We start from the raw sequence: 16,263 nt of genomic DNA on the forward strand, positions 1-16,263 counted from the left end.
AAGATAAGTTTTCATATTTGTTTGCTAATTTCACTTTGTATTTGAATTATTATTCATGTTATTCTTATTATTTCCCATACTTTAATATCAACATAAATAGTATTTTTTTAAAAATCTGTGGAATTTTTAAAGCGCATGTTTTTAAAAAATCCCGTTAAAAATTTGGAGGTATTTTTAAAATAACGACTTTTTTTTGGAGTTAATTGGTATAAATTATGTTCCGTCCTTTTGTTTTACTCTGTTTTCCATTGGAGGTTTCCTTGTTTTCTTGGCTACTCAGCGCAAAGCTCTCGCCTCTCTCTCTCTCTGCTTCTCTGTCCCCGTTTCTGTGCGATCCTTTGCAGGTTAAGCTCGTTTCCTGTCTCCTTTGATCGGCCGTCAACCTCCGACAGGTTCGATCTCGCGCCTGCTTCTTCGCTCCGAGGTTTGGACAGATCTTTCCCCCTTATCCGCTGTACGAATTGTATCTTTCTGCGTGGGCTGTAGGGATTTCAACTCAGGGGTTTGCAATAGCACAAATGCTGTTCCTTTCGAGTAGGATGGGAAGGCGGGCATGCTCCCGCGTGGGGATGCTAGATCTGAGTGAATGTGAGCTTAAAAGTTCGTATTTTAGAGGGTTCTGTGGGTTTTGGATTTTACTGTCTACTGTTCTTAGGTGGATCTGAAAGCGCGCTTTTTAGTTATATAGTCACTTGACCTGGACGGAATTTTATGGAGGTGAAGTTGGACAATTACACAGGGTGGTTGTGGAAATTATTGTTTTGTACTTGGATTTTATAGCCTGTCTTCCCTCATTGTCGATTGAACTGCTTCTGGATGATCTGGTTTACCAGGAATAGTTTGAAAAAATATCTTGTTTTGATGAAATGACTGCCAGTTATTGTGATAATAATTGCATGTTTATAGCATTTTTTTTTGTATCTTAAAAGATCTTTATCTGTTTTTTTATCGTCAAACAAAAACAAACTTTTGCCATAGAGTTGTCTGCTAATGGATACCCTATGAACTTTCTTTTTTATCAGTGGCTGCGTTAATAGACTTGATCACAAAGCTTGATGTGTAATCCTTGATTTGAACAATTGACTTATTTATGGACAAATTTATAATTACACTAATTTTGTTAGATTCTAGTCTTGGCTGCAGTATTTTCTGCTTTTACTTTTCTGGTCACCAGGGCTTTCCTTATTTCAGTAAAAAGTTGATGATTCAAGTAGTTTGTTACTCTCTATGCTGTGACATTATTGTGTAGTTATTTTTTTTTATCTTCATAAATTTGTTTGATCTCTCTAATTTAAGTGGTTATTTCTCTTTATTTCAAGCCATATGGACAGATCTGTGGGGACCCTTGGCACTCTATCATGCTTGTATTCCGTTGTTTTATATTTTACTTTTGAATTTGTCTTTTCCTTTTGGCTTATACTAATTTCCTTAGAATGTGCAGCAGTTGTTTGTTTCATGATTAGTTTATTCCTTTTCTTGTTGACCACTATATAAGAGTGTTGATAATAGATGAAGAAAGAGTTTGATAGGATGTTGTACTTAGAAAAACAAGATGAATGAGATTAGCTGATGTTATGACTTTACCTTGGTTAGTTATAGATATATTTTAATAAAAAACAACCATTTAGATTATTTTTGTTCATTTTTTCTGATTGAATAACAGATTATGGTGATAAACAGCCTATTGAAAATAATTTCTGTTCTGCCGGTAATATTTTCTGGTTCTTTACATGTGTCATTATTTCAAATAGATAACATCCTATGCTCTCCTTGAATACTTTGAGGTTGTCTTGTACATGCATCATATGGCCCTGAATCGAGGAGATTGATGTATAGATTGAATCTTCATATAGTGGGAGTTAATGCTAAATGATAATCATGCAGATAATATGGATAACATTTACTACCCCCAGATTCCTGCATCTTAATATATATGATATTAGGCATTATTGTTAATCTGTTTCTATAACATGATCTATGCTACTTGGACTTGGGATACGAGTATTCGGCATGAGTGTGAGTTTGAAACACAATTATTTCAAAAAGTTTTACACATGAACAACAGCGTCCAGTGTCCACTTGAAAGGTAGAACCACTACCTTAACGGCCTCCCCTAGAGCCGGCCCCACGGGTATAGATGAAGGTAAATGCAAGTACACAGGCGCTGGGTGTATGGTGGGGTGAATACCAGGTCGTCAGTTTCAGGGACTCGACCCCTAACCATTATGCTAGAGATGCCATGTGCCTGTGCTACATCTTGGGGGCTCAAGTGTCCACTTGAAGTATCAATGTTAGGTGTCTAACACAGGTACGGATGGGTAGGTAAAAAGTAAAAAGGTATTGAAGAACATGGCTTATCATTTAAGTTTATACAGTAGATGAGCTCATTAACTAGTAATTTGTTTCTTAGTTAACAATTATAATATCTACTATATTCACACTCTTATTGGGTTCTCTCCATCTCTGTTATGTGGAGAGGAATGCTATTAATGTAATTTATCTCCTGTGTACTTATCATTAAAAAAATGCCTTTGGATATGAACCTACAAACCATGTGTCACAGGTCGCTGCTTTGCTAATATTGTGGCACCTTTATGTGTATTTCCACAGAATACTTGTTTAGCGAATATTTACTGTTTGGCTTTGTTATTATAACCATGTACAGTTGATGGTGGTATCATAATGAAATGAGTCACAGAACGTGTAGCTTTGGCTGCAACTTAGATGTATTTACTATAAATTAATCATAGAAGAGAGACAAAAAAGGCAGCATGCATTGGGGGATTTCATTCAGTGGGCCAGACACACATTAGCAAGGCAAGGCTAGACCAACCTGATATCAGTGCATATTATATCTGTGTTGAAGGATTGTGCACTTTGACATGATCTACACCCTCTCCTGAACAATTTGACTCCTAGAACTCATCTTTAGACGCCATTATGAAAGCTAATTATATCAATTGTATGTGATCATACAGCCAAACATGATCAGGTTTCTAGATGCTATAAGTTCTAACCAAAATCGTCAAGGTTCAATCTGTGACATATTTAATGTTTAGAAGTTTTTGCAGAAACAATTATGTATGGATTAGCCAAGGTGCAGATATTAGATACAAGGGCTAGGTTTCGGCCTGTGTACAACCTGGCCTAGGTGCGAGTTGCACTTTAAAATTTTCATTCTGGATAAATTTTGATCATAACAAAATTCATTTCTCTACTCAATTCCAATCTTTATAAATGTCTGCAAGCTACTGGCTCAAGTTCTGTTTATGCCTGCCATAGTTACACGTGTTACGAAAAGGAGAGACTATGGATAGCGAATTGTTGAGATGCTCTTTATACTAAATTACCAATCCATGATTGATGGCTGATATTGCAATTATGTTTGTGAACCATGCTAGAAAGCATCACTAGATTCTCTGCTTTTCTAAATGATCAACAACGTTGAGGATAGGCTCTATGATGCTTGGGATGATTTTGTAAGAATAAACCTGGAATAGTATACTATGGAGATCTTGTATTAATCAATTAAATTGGATCTTGTATTGATCATAGCTAAATTGAATGCATAGAAGGTTCAGTAAATATTTGAGCCCGTTAGGTTTGCAGTAACAAATCTATACATAACAAATCTTGTCTTATATGCTAAATTGGAGTCAAATAAAACATCCTGTTTTCATAATTTCAAGACAGCTTCATATTTTCCGTCTTCAGTATGTACATTTTCAACAAAAGTTGCTGGACCATTGTGAGTGCGGCCAACTGTAAGGCAGTAATTAAAATTGAGACCATATAATTTTATTGTGCTAGCATGCATGCTTTTCCATTGGTTTGGCATGTACTGTAGCGTCTATCATTGAGTATTTATTCTGACTTGGAGTGCATTGCCTACTTTATTTTATTCTTAATATTTAAAAATTGGGTGTGGCAAGTTATATCCATCATCTTTTTTCATCTGTAAGCTAGCAATTGGTTTGGCTTTCATTCGTGATGTCTAACATGGTTCACTGTTCTATTAACAGGGTTGATAGTCAAAGCTATTGTCCTCTGCTTTTGCGACTTAGCCTTGTTGATAGCAGAGACAGATAATACACATTCTCTGTGCTTCGGTTCTTCAACAACTAGTGGAAGAAGCTTGACAAACCTGATGGGTTCCAGATTCCCATCGCATCAGCTTAGCAATGGCTTGTATGTTTCAGGTCGTCCTGAGCCACCGAAAGAGAAACCACCAACAATGAGCTCCACAGCCATGCCTTATACAGGTGGTGATATAAAGAAGTCTGGAGAACTAGGGAAGATGTTTGATTTGCATGTGGAGAAGTCCAGAAAATCTGGACCTCTTAATGCTTCTTCTAGGAACACATCATTTGGAGGTGCTACTTCTCAATCTGGACCTATCACATCTAATAACTCTGGCCGGTCTAGCTATTCCGGTTCTCTATCAACTGCAGTTCCAGGTTCTGGTCCTTCACTAATCACTGGAAGCTCCAATAGGCAGAAATCTAACTCTGGGCCACTTAAACATGGGGATTCAATGAAGAAATCATCTGGTCCTCAATCTGGAGGAGTCACTCCAATGGTTCGTCAAAGTTCGGGTCCAATAGCACCAGTGCTTCCAACTACAGGGCTCATCACGTCTGGACCAATTTCATCTGGACCTCTTAACTCATCTGGTGCACCAAGAAAAGTATCTGGTCCTCTGGATTCAGCTGGTTCAATGAAGCTACACAATGCCTCTATTGTTCATAATCAGGCAGTCACCAAACTAAGTGAGGAGGATGACTATTCTTTCAGTGATGGTTTGCCTAAGGCATTCTTGTGGTGTGTGGGTTTGTTGTTTGTGATGGGGTTTATTGCAGGCGGCTTCATCCTTGGTGCTGTTCACAATGCCATTCTTCTCATAGTCATTCTGGTTATATTTGGAATTGTTGCTGCACTTGCCATTTGGAATACTTGCTTTGGAAGGAGAGCAATCACAGGATTCATTGCCCGTTATCCTGATGCTGAGCTGAGAAATGCAAAAGATGGCCAGTATGTCAAGGTCACCGGGGTATGTAACCATTGGAACTAACAATATTAACATATAAAAAGGGTAATGGTTTTGTTGTGTTAGCTAGAATGCCCATCAATTGTTTTCTCCAAAGTATTTCTTCGCAATTCACTATCCACAAGCTATTTCACATCCTTTTTTTGCATGTGTTTTACTGGGTTTCACTCCATATTCTTTGACTAACCATTTTAACAAACTTTGAATTTCAGCTTTTGTATGTGAATTCTTGTCGTATGAAGAACTGGTGATTGCTAATTTCTTATTTCATAATATATTTTATGTTAAGATGTTCTAATAAAGATGCAAAGGACCTTATTCATGATTTTTTTTTTTTGAAATTGTTATCTTTTGATTTTTGGGTAAATTTAATTGCCTCAATCAGTGTTCAAGACAAAATATAGCTAAGTGTGTTCTCCTCAAAGATGTTTCTTACTAAATTTAATAGCTTCAAATGTGGGAAATTTGATGAGTTCTTGTTTCATATTGATTTAAGGTTTTAAAGGGAAGCTGAAGAGAACTTATGCATGACCTTTTCTCCAAATTCAATAGTTTGTCCTTCAGCAAATCAATTTTGAGGACAAGTTACCTTAGTTGGTTCTTTGCTAAAATGTTTCTTAAAAAAATTTATAGTGCTATTATGATTATCAAGTGTTTCTCTTTTTGCTCAAAAGTGGTGAAGTTTAACTTTCCAATAGGTTGTTACATGTGGAAATGTCCCTCTTGAGTCATCTTTCCACAAGGTTCCGAGATGTGTGTACACATCTACAAGCTTATATGAATACAGAGGATGGGATTCAACGGCCGCCAACACCCAGCATCGCCGTTTTACTTGGGGACTGAGATCATTGGAGGTAAGTCATTCTGCATGATAAATGGAATATGATCAGTTGAATCGATCAAATAGATTAATCATTGTAAAATGTGGAGCTACTCAAGTTTGTCTTTCAAGTATTTTTGAAATAGATGAATTATGACAGTTGACATAATGATTCAAAGATCAATTGGTGAAAACAAACAAAAATAAATAAATCAATTGTCTATTCTATCATTTTGCCATTTCTTTTACAACAGTCGTGCTTGCATATGCTTTAATTTCTTGTGATATCTGAGAAGTAAAAAAAATGGCAGAGGCACGTGGTTGACTTTTATATATCAGATTTCCAATCTGGACTTAGAGCTCTGGTAAAAACTGGAAATGGTGCTAGAGTAACACCATATGTCGACGAATCTGTGGTCGTGGACATCAATGCAAACAACGACCTGTCTCCGGAATTTCTCAGATGGCTGCGGGAAAGAAACCTCTCTGCGGATGATCGGGTGATGCGACTGAAGGAAGGGTAAGTTGGAAGATGAATCAAGCAAAGCTCACTTTTTTCTTGATACAACAATCAAAGTTGTTCCTCTGAAATAGTGTTCTTGGCATTCCACTTATTTTCCCATCGTATCATCTTTTCCTGCAGCTACATCAAAGAGGGAAGCACTGTCAGTGTGATGGGGATCGTCCAAAGGAATGAAAATGTGCTGATGATAGTTCCATCGTCGGAGCCCTTCTCTACTGGATGCCAGTGGGCTCGATGTATACTCCCCACGAGCCTCGAAGGGATCGTGTTGAGATGCGAGGACACTTCGAAGACCGATATCATTCCCGTCTAGGACATCGATCGAGTTTGTTAGATCGAATTGACATCTAATTATATATGTCAACTCCATAGTTTGCTGGCTGTTGGCGTTTCATGATGGATTCGAAGAGTTTGCTCTTGGGGAATTCGATTGTATAGCTCTATGTTTTTCCCGTCTTGTTTGTAAAGCTTGAATATTTTTTTTGTAACAAGGTGGCTTGCTACTAAATTTGGGATCTTTAATGGTGCGTAGAAGGAGATTGTGATGAGTATTCTTGTGTTATCTTTGGGTGTTGATCATGTGGTAACTCGCTCGCCTCAAGAAATCCCGATTCGATGCCTGTTCTCGTGTGATAATCTACTGTGTGACAGGTCAGTCGAAACTTGAATATTTAGTGCATTGGTTTCAATTTTCGTTGTTTGTTTGCCTTCGTAATTTGAGCGCGAAAATAAGATAACGGTTTTGAATTTGTCTTTTTAAAGGAGTTTTTTAGATCTTCGATACAGCCGGGATTTCTCCGTCTCGTTGATTCTTGTTTCGGCGATAGCCTCGTTGTTCGACTAAATCCTGGATTCATCATTTTCTTGTAGCCGTTTTAGATCGGAGTCCCATTTTCTCCAGAGTATCGGCCGGCGAGAATCCGGGCTAGGAGGAAGATCCGGAGATGAGCGAGAACCCTAATCCTCCCGCTGGGGAGTTGTTTGCTGCAGCGGACGCTGGCGGCCACGAGATGGAGGACGGCCGGTATGCGCCCGGGGAGAATGAGAAGGTAGAGATGGAGGGGCCTTCCGAACCGAGCAATCAAGGGGACGCTAACGGGGGGACCATGCCCGGCGCGGATGCAGGTAGTCAGCTCGTCTTATCGTTCCAAGGCAACGTCTACGTGGTCGACAACGTTTCTCCTGAAAAGGTGGCGTTTCCTCCTCCTCCTTCTTCTTCTTCTTCTTCTTCTTCTCACTTCCAAGATTATTCAGAGTGATTGCAGTCTCAAAGATAGGGTGATCGTGGTTGATCCTTGCTGGTTCAACTTCTTTACAGGTTGAAGCTGTGATGGTTTTGCTTGGGAGGCAGGAAATGTGCAGAACAAGGTATCTTGTGTATCCAAAATGTGAGGAAAATTTATGTGTCACCTTCTATGCCTCCTGTATTCTTGTAATTCTTGATAGGGAATGGGTGTTCCTCACAGAATTGGTTCGTTGACGAGCTTCAGAGAGAAGAAAAAATCAAGGAATTTTAAAAATAATATACGTGGCGAAGTTCGCAAAGAGGACGCCCTTAGGTAGGAAGTGTGTTTTAGTTTCTCCATTCAATCCAATGGTTTAATTTTGTGGTTTCAAGAAAAGTTCTAGATAGCTTTCCAGATCTTGATGCTAGGTTTTTGTTAATGTAAGAATGTCACTTTTAAAACCACTCACAAATCCTTTTCTATGTGGGAATTGTCATTCTGCTTGATATTTCAGGAAATACCTCAAACAATGACATATAATTTAGTTAAGACAAGTTGTTGTCCTTTTACTGATCTTTGATTTTTAAGAACATAATTGCTTTAACCCAAGATGTGAATACTCATGTTCGAAACTAGCAAATTTGTATTTAGCCACTAGTAGTTATGTTCGAAATTAAGCAGTTTCAATGCGAGAAAGAAAAGGACAAGCAATCAGTAGAAAGTGACAATAATGCCTGCCAAAACTGCCAAAACTTTACTGGTTTATTGCAGTGAAGATTGAAGGTTATATCCAGGATCCACTTGCTGAACCCCATAACTACTAGTGGTTGGAGGTTCATCTCCTTTGCTAGATGACCCTCCTTGACATAATGCCCATCTTCATAACTATTTTAGTTAAACTTGGAAATACCAATCATGATTGTCTTCTGCAATTCTTTCATCTGGAAGTTGGAAAAAAAAAAAACCCAATGGAATTCAGAAGTAATTTATCTGTACTTTTAACTCCTAGATAGTCCAGAATATCAATTCATCTAGAACCTTTATTTTCTATTTGAACGATTGTATTGGTCATTTGCACATTCTGGATAGATGAACATAAACATTTGTCTTGTTGCATTTTATTATTGGTTTTTATTTTTTCCTTTTATGCCTGGAAGTTCGATCATCTTGATACAGGATGCAACGGAATAAGGGTCGGTTCACATCATCTAAGACACAACATGAAGATCCCAATTCTGGTGCCACCACTTCTCATGCTACTGAAAATGATAGTTCAAGGACCAACCAGGAACCAGAAGTATATAAGTAAGCTTTTGAAATTAGTATCATCGTAGTATGATAAACATGGTTCTTTGTACTTGTACCTGGAGATCGTAACCATGGTATTATCACATGATATAATTCACGTGACAAATTATTTAAAATCAACCATATTGTGATATAATCTCACACAATTTGATTGAGAAAATAGATATCTCTTTTCATATTTTGTCAGATGTCTTAACTGTGGAATCAGTGCGACATCGACACCAGTGATGCGTCGTGGACCTAATGGACCTAGAACATTGTGCAATGCGTGCGGACTTGCATGGGTAAATAAGGTGCTTAGGACATGTTTTCCTTCAATCATTTTCATTTTCCATTGCAACAGATCTTTTATTTTGCTACTAGGTATTTTTGAACACTTTCAGATGTCTCTAAAATCAGTTCAGCTTTGCAAATTCTACCTTCACTGCCTGTAAATATGACAAAAAATTTAAAGCACAACTTTGAATTATTGTGAATGGACCTCTATAGTTGGGATCATAGTTGCATCCAACCTCAAGAGATGAGTATAAGTGCTGCAACTTTTTCTTCAGTGCTCATATGGTCCTAGCTTGCATAATATAGCTCAACACAAAATCCTTAAGAAGTTTATTGAACCTAGGCAATCATTTGAATTGCTGATGACGTGTAGGTTCCCTTAACATCTCATTCACAAGATAATTCTCATAAGCAAATTGATAATTAAACTCAGTGACTTTGCCACTTCAGTAAAGATTGGAAACTATGGTGCCTTTGAATTAACATTTAAATTCTTTGACTATCTTAACTGATTAAGATGTTGCTTGTCATCTTTTCTAAGGTTGAAAGATATTATTACATCAGTAGTTTACTGAGGAAGAACCATACTAACCGTCACCTCAGGCGAGGGAGAGAATAGGTGTTTTAAAGATAGCGATCCACAATGATGCCTGGAACTGAGAGCGTAGTGCCAGAATAAAAGGAAGCGGTTAGAAAATTTTGAGCCAAATGAGGAGCTGCAAATGGACAGATCGAATGGAACATGTATTTCCGCCCTATAGTTGTCCAATTGAGTTACCTAAAACACCACCTTCATGATTCTTGTATAACTCTAGTAGCTAAGGAAAAGACCTAGATCACTTCTGATTTGTACTATCATTCAATTCACTTGCTCATGCTCTTCAGCTAAGGAAAGACCCATACATTCACAGTTGTTCGCCACCATCACATGCTCGTGCTCTTCAGCTATTATGTTTGCACCATATGTTTCGATTCCCTGATATATGCTACTGTCATTTGCAGGGTATAATCAGGAATCCTTCAAATTTTCTATCTCCAACCATGCCAAATGCTTAAGCCAAAGCAAAAGAAAGGGCAAGCAAGAATGACCATCTAATCGTCCTTAATATTTAAACAAGGTTTTGCACACCTGGCCTCACTAATCTTTGTTCCTAACAATTTTCCCCCCCTTTTTCTATCAGTTTATATCTTTATAACCTGTCTCCAGAGCAACTCTGCAGAAGTTGGGGTTGCCTAGATCCTCAATACCGGCGACAGAACTTCGACCAAGAAATTCTATGTGTTCTTCTTCTTCTTCTTTTTTGAATCAGTCTCGCTGCTCAGTTTTTTTCACTCGATATCTGTGATATGATTTTACATGTTTGTGATGTATCATCAGGTAGTCAAGTCACTTGTAAGATACTTCATGTCCACAATGTTTAGGGTTGGCAACTAACTGAAGACTAAAGTCTCCTTAGGATTTAACCAATCGGGAAGAACAAAAAAAATGCATGAGAGGGATTCTTCATGTTATCCACATCCGTAGAGTGTTTGTCTGTGTAATATCCAATGTGATTGTTCAACTTTTTCTTCTAAAAGAAAAATGTATATTCCTTGAGAACAAGCTTTTTTGGATCAACCAAAAGAGTCGTAATCGTAATCATCTTTCACCAGTCTCTATCGCTCATTTGTTTGCATAGGGCTGCAAATATACATACAACTTACATTAATAATTATAAATTTGTATAAAGTTTGTATGATACTTAATTCCTATAGTTTGCAATGAAATATATAGATATAGCATGTACCTGTATGTAAAGTGTTATTTGTATTTATAAATTTGATAATAGGGCAGTGAATTTTTCTCCAATGCGGGATCCAAAACCTATGATTTCTAGCTCTTACTCTTGTGCCAAAGCAATTTATTCATATGATAATGATATAAGTAAATTGTGATAATTATATCACTCGCTAAGTTCCATAGTTGAGCATATAATTGTCCTCTGGGCGGTGCGATGGTTAACTATTTGTGATTTATCTTTTCCGTGTTAATCTAGAGATGGATTGACGGGGTACTGAAGAGAACGAATCACCTTTTACCATATAATTGAGCTTATAATTAAGGATTTGAACCCGAACCAAGGTTCAACCAGCCTGCTTCTCCGGCCGCAGTTTCTCTTATTGAACCAGTCGGAAATTCAACCTGAGCAGAATGCTGAGACTGTTTTGAACTGACCGGATTCACTGCAGCTTTGCCACTGACTGATCCTTTCCGAATGAATGAACCGACCTCACAGTAATGGAAACTGTATTAATTGCCTCTCTAACAACCTTTTGAAGATTTAAAGCAGAAGAACTCAATTATGGTACTTGCGAACAAGTGCTGAGCAGGTCACCAATTCCAGAGGTGCAAATAAATTGCAAGCTCTCTAGCTGCACTCTTCCAGTAGGTGGTCCAATGATCATGAATGGGGGAAAAAAAACACTGTTTCGTTCAGAAATTATCTCATAAATTTGTCTTTAATTAGAGCAGTATTAGCTGTTAAAATTTATGGTTGTTGGATTAAAGAAAGAAGGGGGGAAAAAAAGCAGAGAAAGCTTCAGCAATTCTTTTTATTTTTTCAGCACTTTTGTCTTCAAAAGAAACAAGACTTGAGATCGATCTTAGGCATTTTTCAGGTATTATTTAAGCCTGATTTGGATAATTACTCAATGATCATTTCTATAAGAAACCAGTGCCTCTGTTTCTGGAAGATAATTAAGGTTAATTACGTGCCTGTGTAACAGATTGAATCGGAATTGCCTTGTGGAAGATGATCTCTTTTCTCAAAATGTAGTGCATAAATATGATGGATCTTGGGAAGTAATGGTGGTATCCAAAGCCATGAATGCAGCATTAAGTTTTGCTTTTAAACACCTTCCTCTCCGGATCGAGGCAGTAGAAGGCACATGATCAGGCTCAACCATGATTTCTACGTGAAGGCCTTTGTTTTGTTGAAAAAGAGCTAGCCGAGCTTGAGTCGAGCCGGGTCATGCTTCGGGTTAATTGATCGAACCGACTGAGCTCATGGACCAGAGGCCTGATCTGTACCTTAATGACTTCTATATTCTGCACCTTTCCCTTCCTACAAAAGCTCATCATCATCACCACCACCACCTCCATCTCATGTCGCTCCACGCCTCCTCTCCTCCTCCCTCCATCGCCATTACCACCGCCTCGCTCCGCCCTCAATTCTCTCATCATACCGCCATGGGCTTCGAGTTCATCGACCTCCAGCCGCCTTCCCTGCCGCTAATTAGCACTCGCAGGGCCAGCGGCGGCGACGCCGATGGGAGCGGCGGAGAATGCCTCAGGCAGAGAGGGGAAGAAGCGGACGAGCACTGCGTCACGCCCAAGTCGGCCACCGCGAAGCCGGAAGCGGCTCTGCTGCCGCCTCCGCCGCCGAGGAAGCCGCGGCCGGTCAAGAGGAAGCTCGCGCCGCCGCCGGAGGGGTTCTTCCCCGTGCCCACCGACCTCGCCGCCCTCTTCGTCCCCGTGCCGCAGCTGGCCGCCCGGAGAATTCGAGTATGACGTAGCAGAAGAAATACCGCTGCTGATCGATCTCTTCAGCCTTCTCCACGACCATGAGGACTGACAGAGATCATACTGTTTCATTTTTCTTTTCCTTCCTTTTTTGGCTTAATTTTGGTTTGAATTATCAATAAATAATCAATAGAAGAGGAAGATTTTCCTTCTTTTTTCGAAAAAAAAAGAAGGGGAGAATTTTAATTTTGCCTTCTTTCCATATGAACCATTACGCGCAAGTGAGACTGTGATATATATAATACATACTGCCAGCCAAATTTTACATTTGTAATTAGTAACTTAATTTCTAATTAGCTAGATAATTAGCGTAAATTATATGGAAGATATACAAAGATAGAATACATAATTAAGTGTTACAGTTAAAGTTACAGCCGGCTGTTGCAATCATTAAGAGGAGTAGATCTAAGTAAATAATGTCACATAAAGTGTTGACAAATATCATTCATTCATGTTTCCATGCTGCTCGAGCCAGGCCTTCAATCTCATGGTCCTACCAATCTCTCACGTACTGCCTCTAGCCAAGGTTTCAGATATATATCAACCCCGCATTCGTCGGTCCGATCATTGATCGAATCCACATGAATCAGGTTGGAGAACGAGTGAATGATTGTTGGTGAAACATCAATGGTGAACAAAAGTTTGATTAAATCAAATTAACCGACAAATCAAGTGAATTTAAAAGTTCGATTCAATTAATTTAAAATTTTATTTTACCATTTTAAATATTTATCATAAACTCACATAATTTTTTTGCGACACCACAAGTGCCAAAAGCTTACTTTGAGTGTAAAGAGCCGCGAGGATAGAGCTTGAAAAGGCGGTGGGCGGAGATGGCCGCCACAATTGCCATGGTAAAAGTTGCGACTAACGCGCATATCACACCGCCGCCGATCTCCCGGCAGAACCTACCGTAGATGTTGCATAGCTTCATCCATTGCAATTTGTGCACGCCGAACACCCCCACCAGCGACCCTTGGAGCCCCGCCATGGTTGTTAGGAAGGTGGCATATGCGGCTCCCTACAATTTAGTCGCAACATAGTAAAAGTGAGTTGAACCTGAGTCTAACACAAGTTACCTTTGTTGCTATCTGAATAGAGTTTCAATAAATAAATAAATTGGAATACATTAATGGTCGAAAGTCTACTTCCGTCTCAAGACTTTTCAATCAAAAGAGCTTTACCTGGTCTAGCAGGAACTGGAGCCACGCCGCCAACTTGCTCTGCAGACTCGAACTCCGGCCAAGGCCGGCCGAAGCCATGCTCCGGCAGAGCTGCAGAAAGTGATACCCGGCGGCCACAGAAGCAGTCACGGTCATCACCCTGCAGCAGAAACAACAGATACATACATACGAACTGATTGATTTAACTGCCACACCAAATTAATAATTAATGGATGGAGAGAGTGAGCACCAAAGGGCAGTCAAATCCCTGGCAGTGGCCGTTCTCCTGATGAATACCACCGTCTCGGTCTCTCTGTCCAGGCCTACGAGGAGAGCAGCCATGGCAGCGAACGCCAGGGACAGAGCCCTCGTGCCGCACTCTGCTCCCGCCAGCTCCATGCCCGTGAGCTCGTGGCGCCTTCCAGCGGCTCGAGGGATTTCTTATAGATCAACCTCGGCATGCAGCAGCACTGGCGAGCGAATTGGGCTTGCAGTCGCCATCGGGTGGTTGGCGAAGGGCGCCAATATGGTGGAGTGAATGAATGCCTCTGCCATGGATATTGGACTGAGAAATTAACCCGAGGACGATTGTCAGGACGTTTGAGATTAGCATAATCATCTTTTGTTACAATGAAATAAAAAACATAGTGCTAGTTGCTTAGTTTATTTATTTTTATAATCTGTTAAGATTCTTATAGAACCAACTAATTCACTAATTGTTGTTGTTGTTTTAATTAGCATAGGAGGTGAGCGGTCCTCCTCTTCTAATCTATCTATCAGATAAATTTAAAAGTGCTCATGATAGTACATTGATAGTCGTCTTTCACATATTGTTCATCATCGTAGGGTGACGCGTGCCTGGAATGGGATACTAAAATCAATGGAAAATGTTTTTAAAATGATTTTTGAATCCAATATATAAACCTCATGTTATGAGAAAAAAAAAAGAATTTATTGGAACATGTAACAACATCAATTTTTTTTAGTATATATATAAATTACATGTGCTTTAAAATTATCTATAGCTAAAATCAAAATAAAATAGTAAGTAAATTTTTGGCTTTAAACTTTCTATATTGTAGAATAGAGAAAGAATAACATATAATATAATAAATTAAAGAGCACAAAATAAATTATAATACCCAGATAACTAATTTTCTAGGCCATGAAAATTTGGCAAGATTTTTAAAATCAATTAAATTTCAACCGATTGCAGAGCTACCTAATTATAAACAGATTTTTTGTGCTGAAATTGGCTTATTTTAAAGCGTATTTCAAATGATAAAAAAATTAAATAAAATAGAATGTTGCAATGCTTTTTTAAAAATAAATTGAGAAAAAGACCCCAATTAATTTCGACAAGTGCGTTTAACTAATTAATAGACAGCGTTGACTCCGTCCATTAGATTGATTATTGAAATAAATGAGGCAGAAATCCATCTACCTCCAAAAATTTATAATTTTTTAACAAAATAAATATAAACATTATAAACATGAGCAATCGACCCATTTATTTAACCATATTTTACTAAAAAGATTCATTTTTTTTAATATTTATTGTTTATCAATATCTCTTTTTTCTTTTTACTCATGTATGTCTAATAAAAATATTGAACTTAAATTAGGCTGTGATAAAAATAAAAAAGGTGAATCTTACTTATGTCTAATCTTAACAACTACATTTATGTCTAATTGATAGTGTTCCCATTTCTAGTAAACATTTAAATCCATATAAATATTCTTTTTAAATTTTGAGTCATTTAAAGACATTATTTTTTTTTAGACAAAAGTATTAATGACTTTAAAGGTTTAGATTGGCATCAAATTTACACTATTATACTATTAATGGACCACTAAATTCATCTATCTATATTTTATATATAGAGAGAAATATAGATGAATTTTAAATACGAAATTTTAGATTTGTCTCTCCCTTTTAATGTTCTTTGGGATCATTTACATTTGCCCTCTTAAGACCATCAAATATTTTTAAGTAAAAATATCTAGTATTTTTTGATTAAAAGTGTTCAATGCGTCTAAAGATCTTAAATTCATATTAGGGCGTATCCAAGCTTCACGGAACCCGGGGATCCATCCAAATATTATATTAATTTATGAATTATTACTTCTTAATTTTAAAGTCAATTTACCCACTATTAACCCAGGATCTTATATCACCATCAATTTAAGAGCATTCACATCAATTTCTCTATTACTATATCTAAAATTTAGGATAAATGATCCATTTTATTAAATTTAGATAATCACTTTTCACTACACACTACATTAAATATCTTAAAATTTCCATCATCCTTAATTTTTTTATTATTTTCTTCTC

General features: G+C 37.9%; 3 protein-coding genes across 6 annotated transcripts; 2 read left to right on the top strand and 1 right to left on the bottom strand.

The window, feature by feature from the left end:
• Nucleotides 1–246: 246 nt before the first annotated feature.
• On the top strand, nt 247–6,938 carry LOC121974537 (uncharacterized membrane protein At1g16860-like). 2 transcript variants are annotated; one of them, XM_042525648.1, is made up of 5 exons: nt 247–424; nt 4,023–5,050; nt 5,746–5,901; nt 6,179–6,387; nt 6,511–6,938. In XM_042525648.1, the coding sequence occupies exons 2-5, from the start codon at nt 4,148–4,150 to the stop codon at nt 6,701–6,703; spliced, it is 1,461 nt and encodes a 486-aa protein (XP_042381582.1). In that variant the 5' UTR covers nt 247–424; nt 4,023–4,147; the 3' UTR covers nt 6,704–6,938. The 2 variants fall into 2 exon arrangements, with proteins under 2 accessions (XP_042381582.1, XP_042381583.1); XM_042525649.1 differs by lacking the exon at nt 247–424 and adding an exon at nt 3,043–3,151.
• Nucleotides 6,917–10,740, top strand: LOC121974538 (GATA transcription factor 24-like). 3 transcript variants are annotated; one of them, XR_006110016.1, is made up of 8 exons: nt 6,917–7,041; nt 7,261–7,580; nt 7,709–7,758; nt 7,857–7,949; nt 8,793–8,921; nt 9,112–9,217; nt 10,203–10,318; nt 10,408–10,740. XR_006110016.1 is itself a non-coding variant. In XM_042525650.1 (7 exons), exons 2-7 carry the CDS (start codon nt 7,335–7,337, stop codon nt 10,254–10,256), a joined length of 678 nt encoding a protein of 225 aa, XP_042381584.1. In that variant the 5' UTR covers nt 6,917–7,041; nt 7,261–7,334; the 3' UTR covers nt 10,257–10,740. The 3 variants fall into 3 exon arrangements, 1 of the variants encoding a protein (XP_042381584.1); XM_042525650.1 differs by having other exon boundaries at nt 10,203–10,740; XR_006110017.1 differs by lacking the exon at nt 6,917–7,041 and having other exon boundaries at nt 7,181–7,580; nt 7,837–7,949.
• A 2,393-nt stretch (nt 10,741–13,133) lies between these two features.
• On the bottom strand, nt 13,134–14,357 carry LOC121974539 (CASP-like protein 2C1). The gene is made up of 4 exons (XM_042525651.1): nt 14,176–14,357; nt 13,947–14,085; nt 13,545–13,783; nt 13,134–13,279 (listed from the first exon to the last, which is right to left on the bottom strand). The coding sequence occupies exons 1-4, from the start codon at nt 14,322–14,324 to the stop codon at nt 13,267–13,269; spliced, it is 540 nt and encodes a 179-aa protein (XP_042381585.1). The 5' UTR covers nt 14,325–14,357; the 3' UTR covers nt 13,134–13,266.
• Nucleotides 14,358–16,263: the final 1,906 nt, after the last annotated feature.

This window comes from Zingiber officinale, chromosome 4B (assembly GCF_018446385.1).
Source record: "Zingiber officinale cultivar Zhangliang chromosome 4B, Zo_v1.1, whole genome shotgun sequence".
In the NCBI taxonomy this organism is placed as follows: Eukaryota; Viridiplantae; Streptophyta; class Magnoliopsida; order Zingiberales; family Zingiberaceae; genus Zingiber; species Zingiber officinale.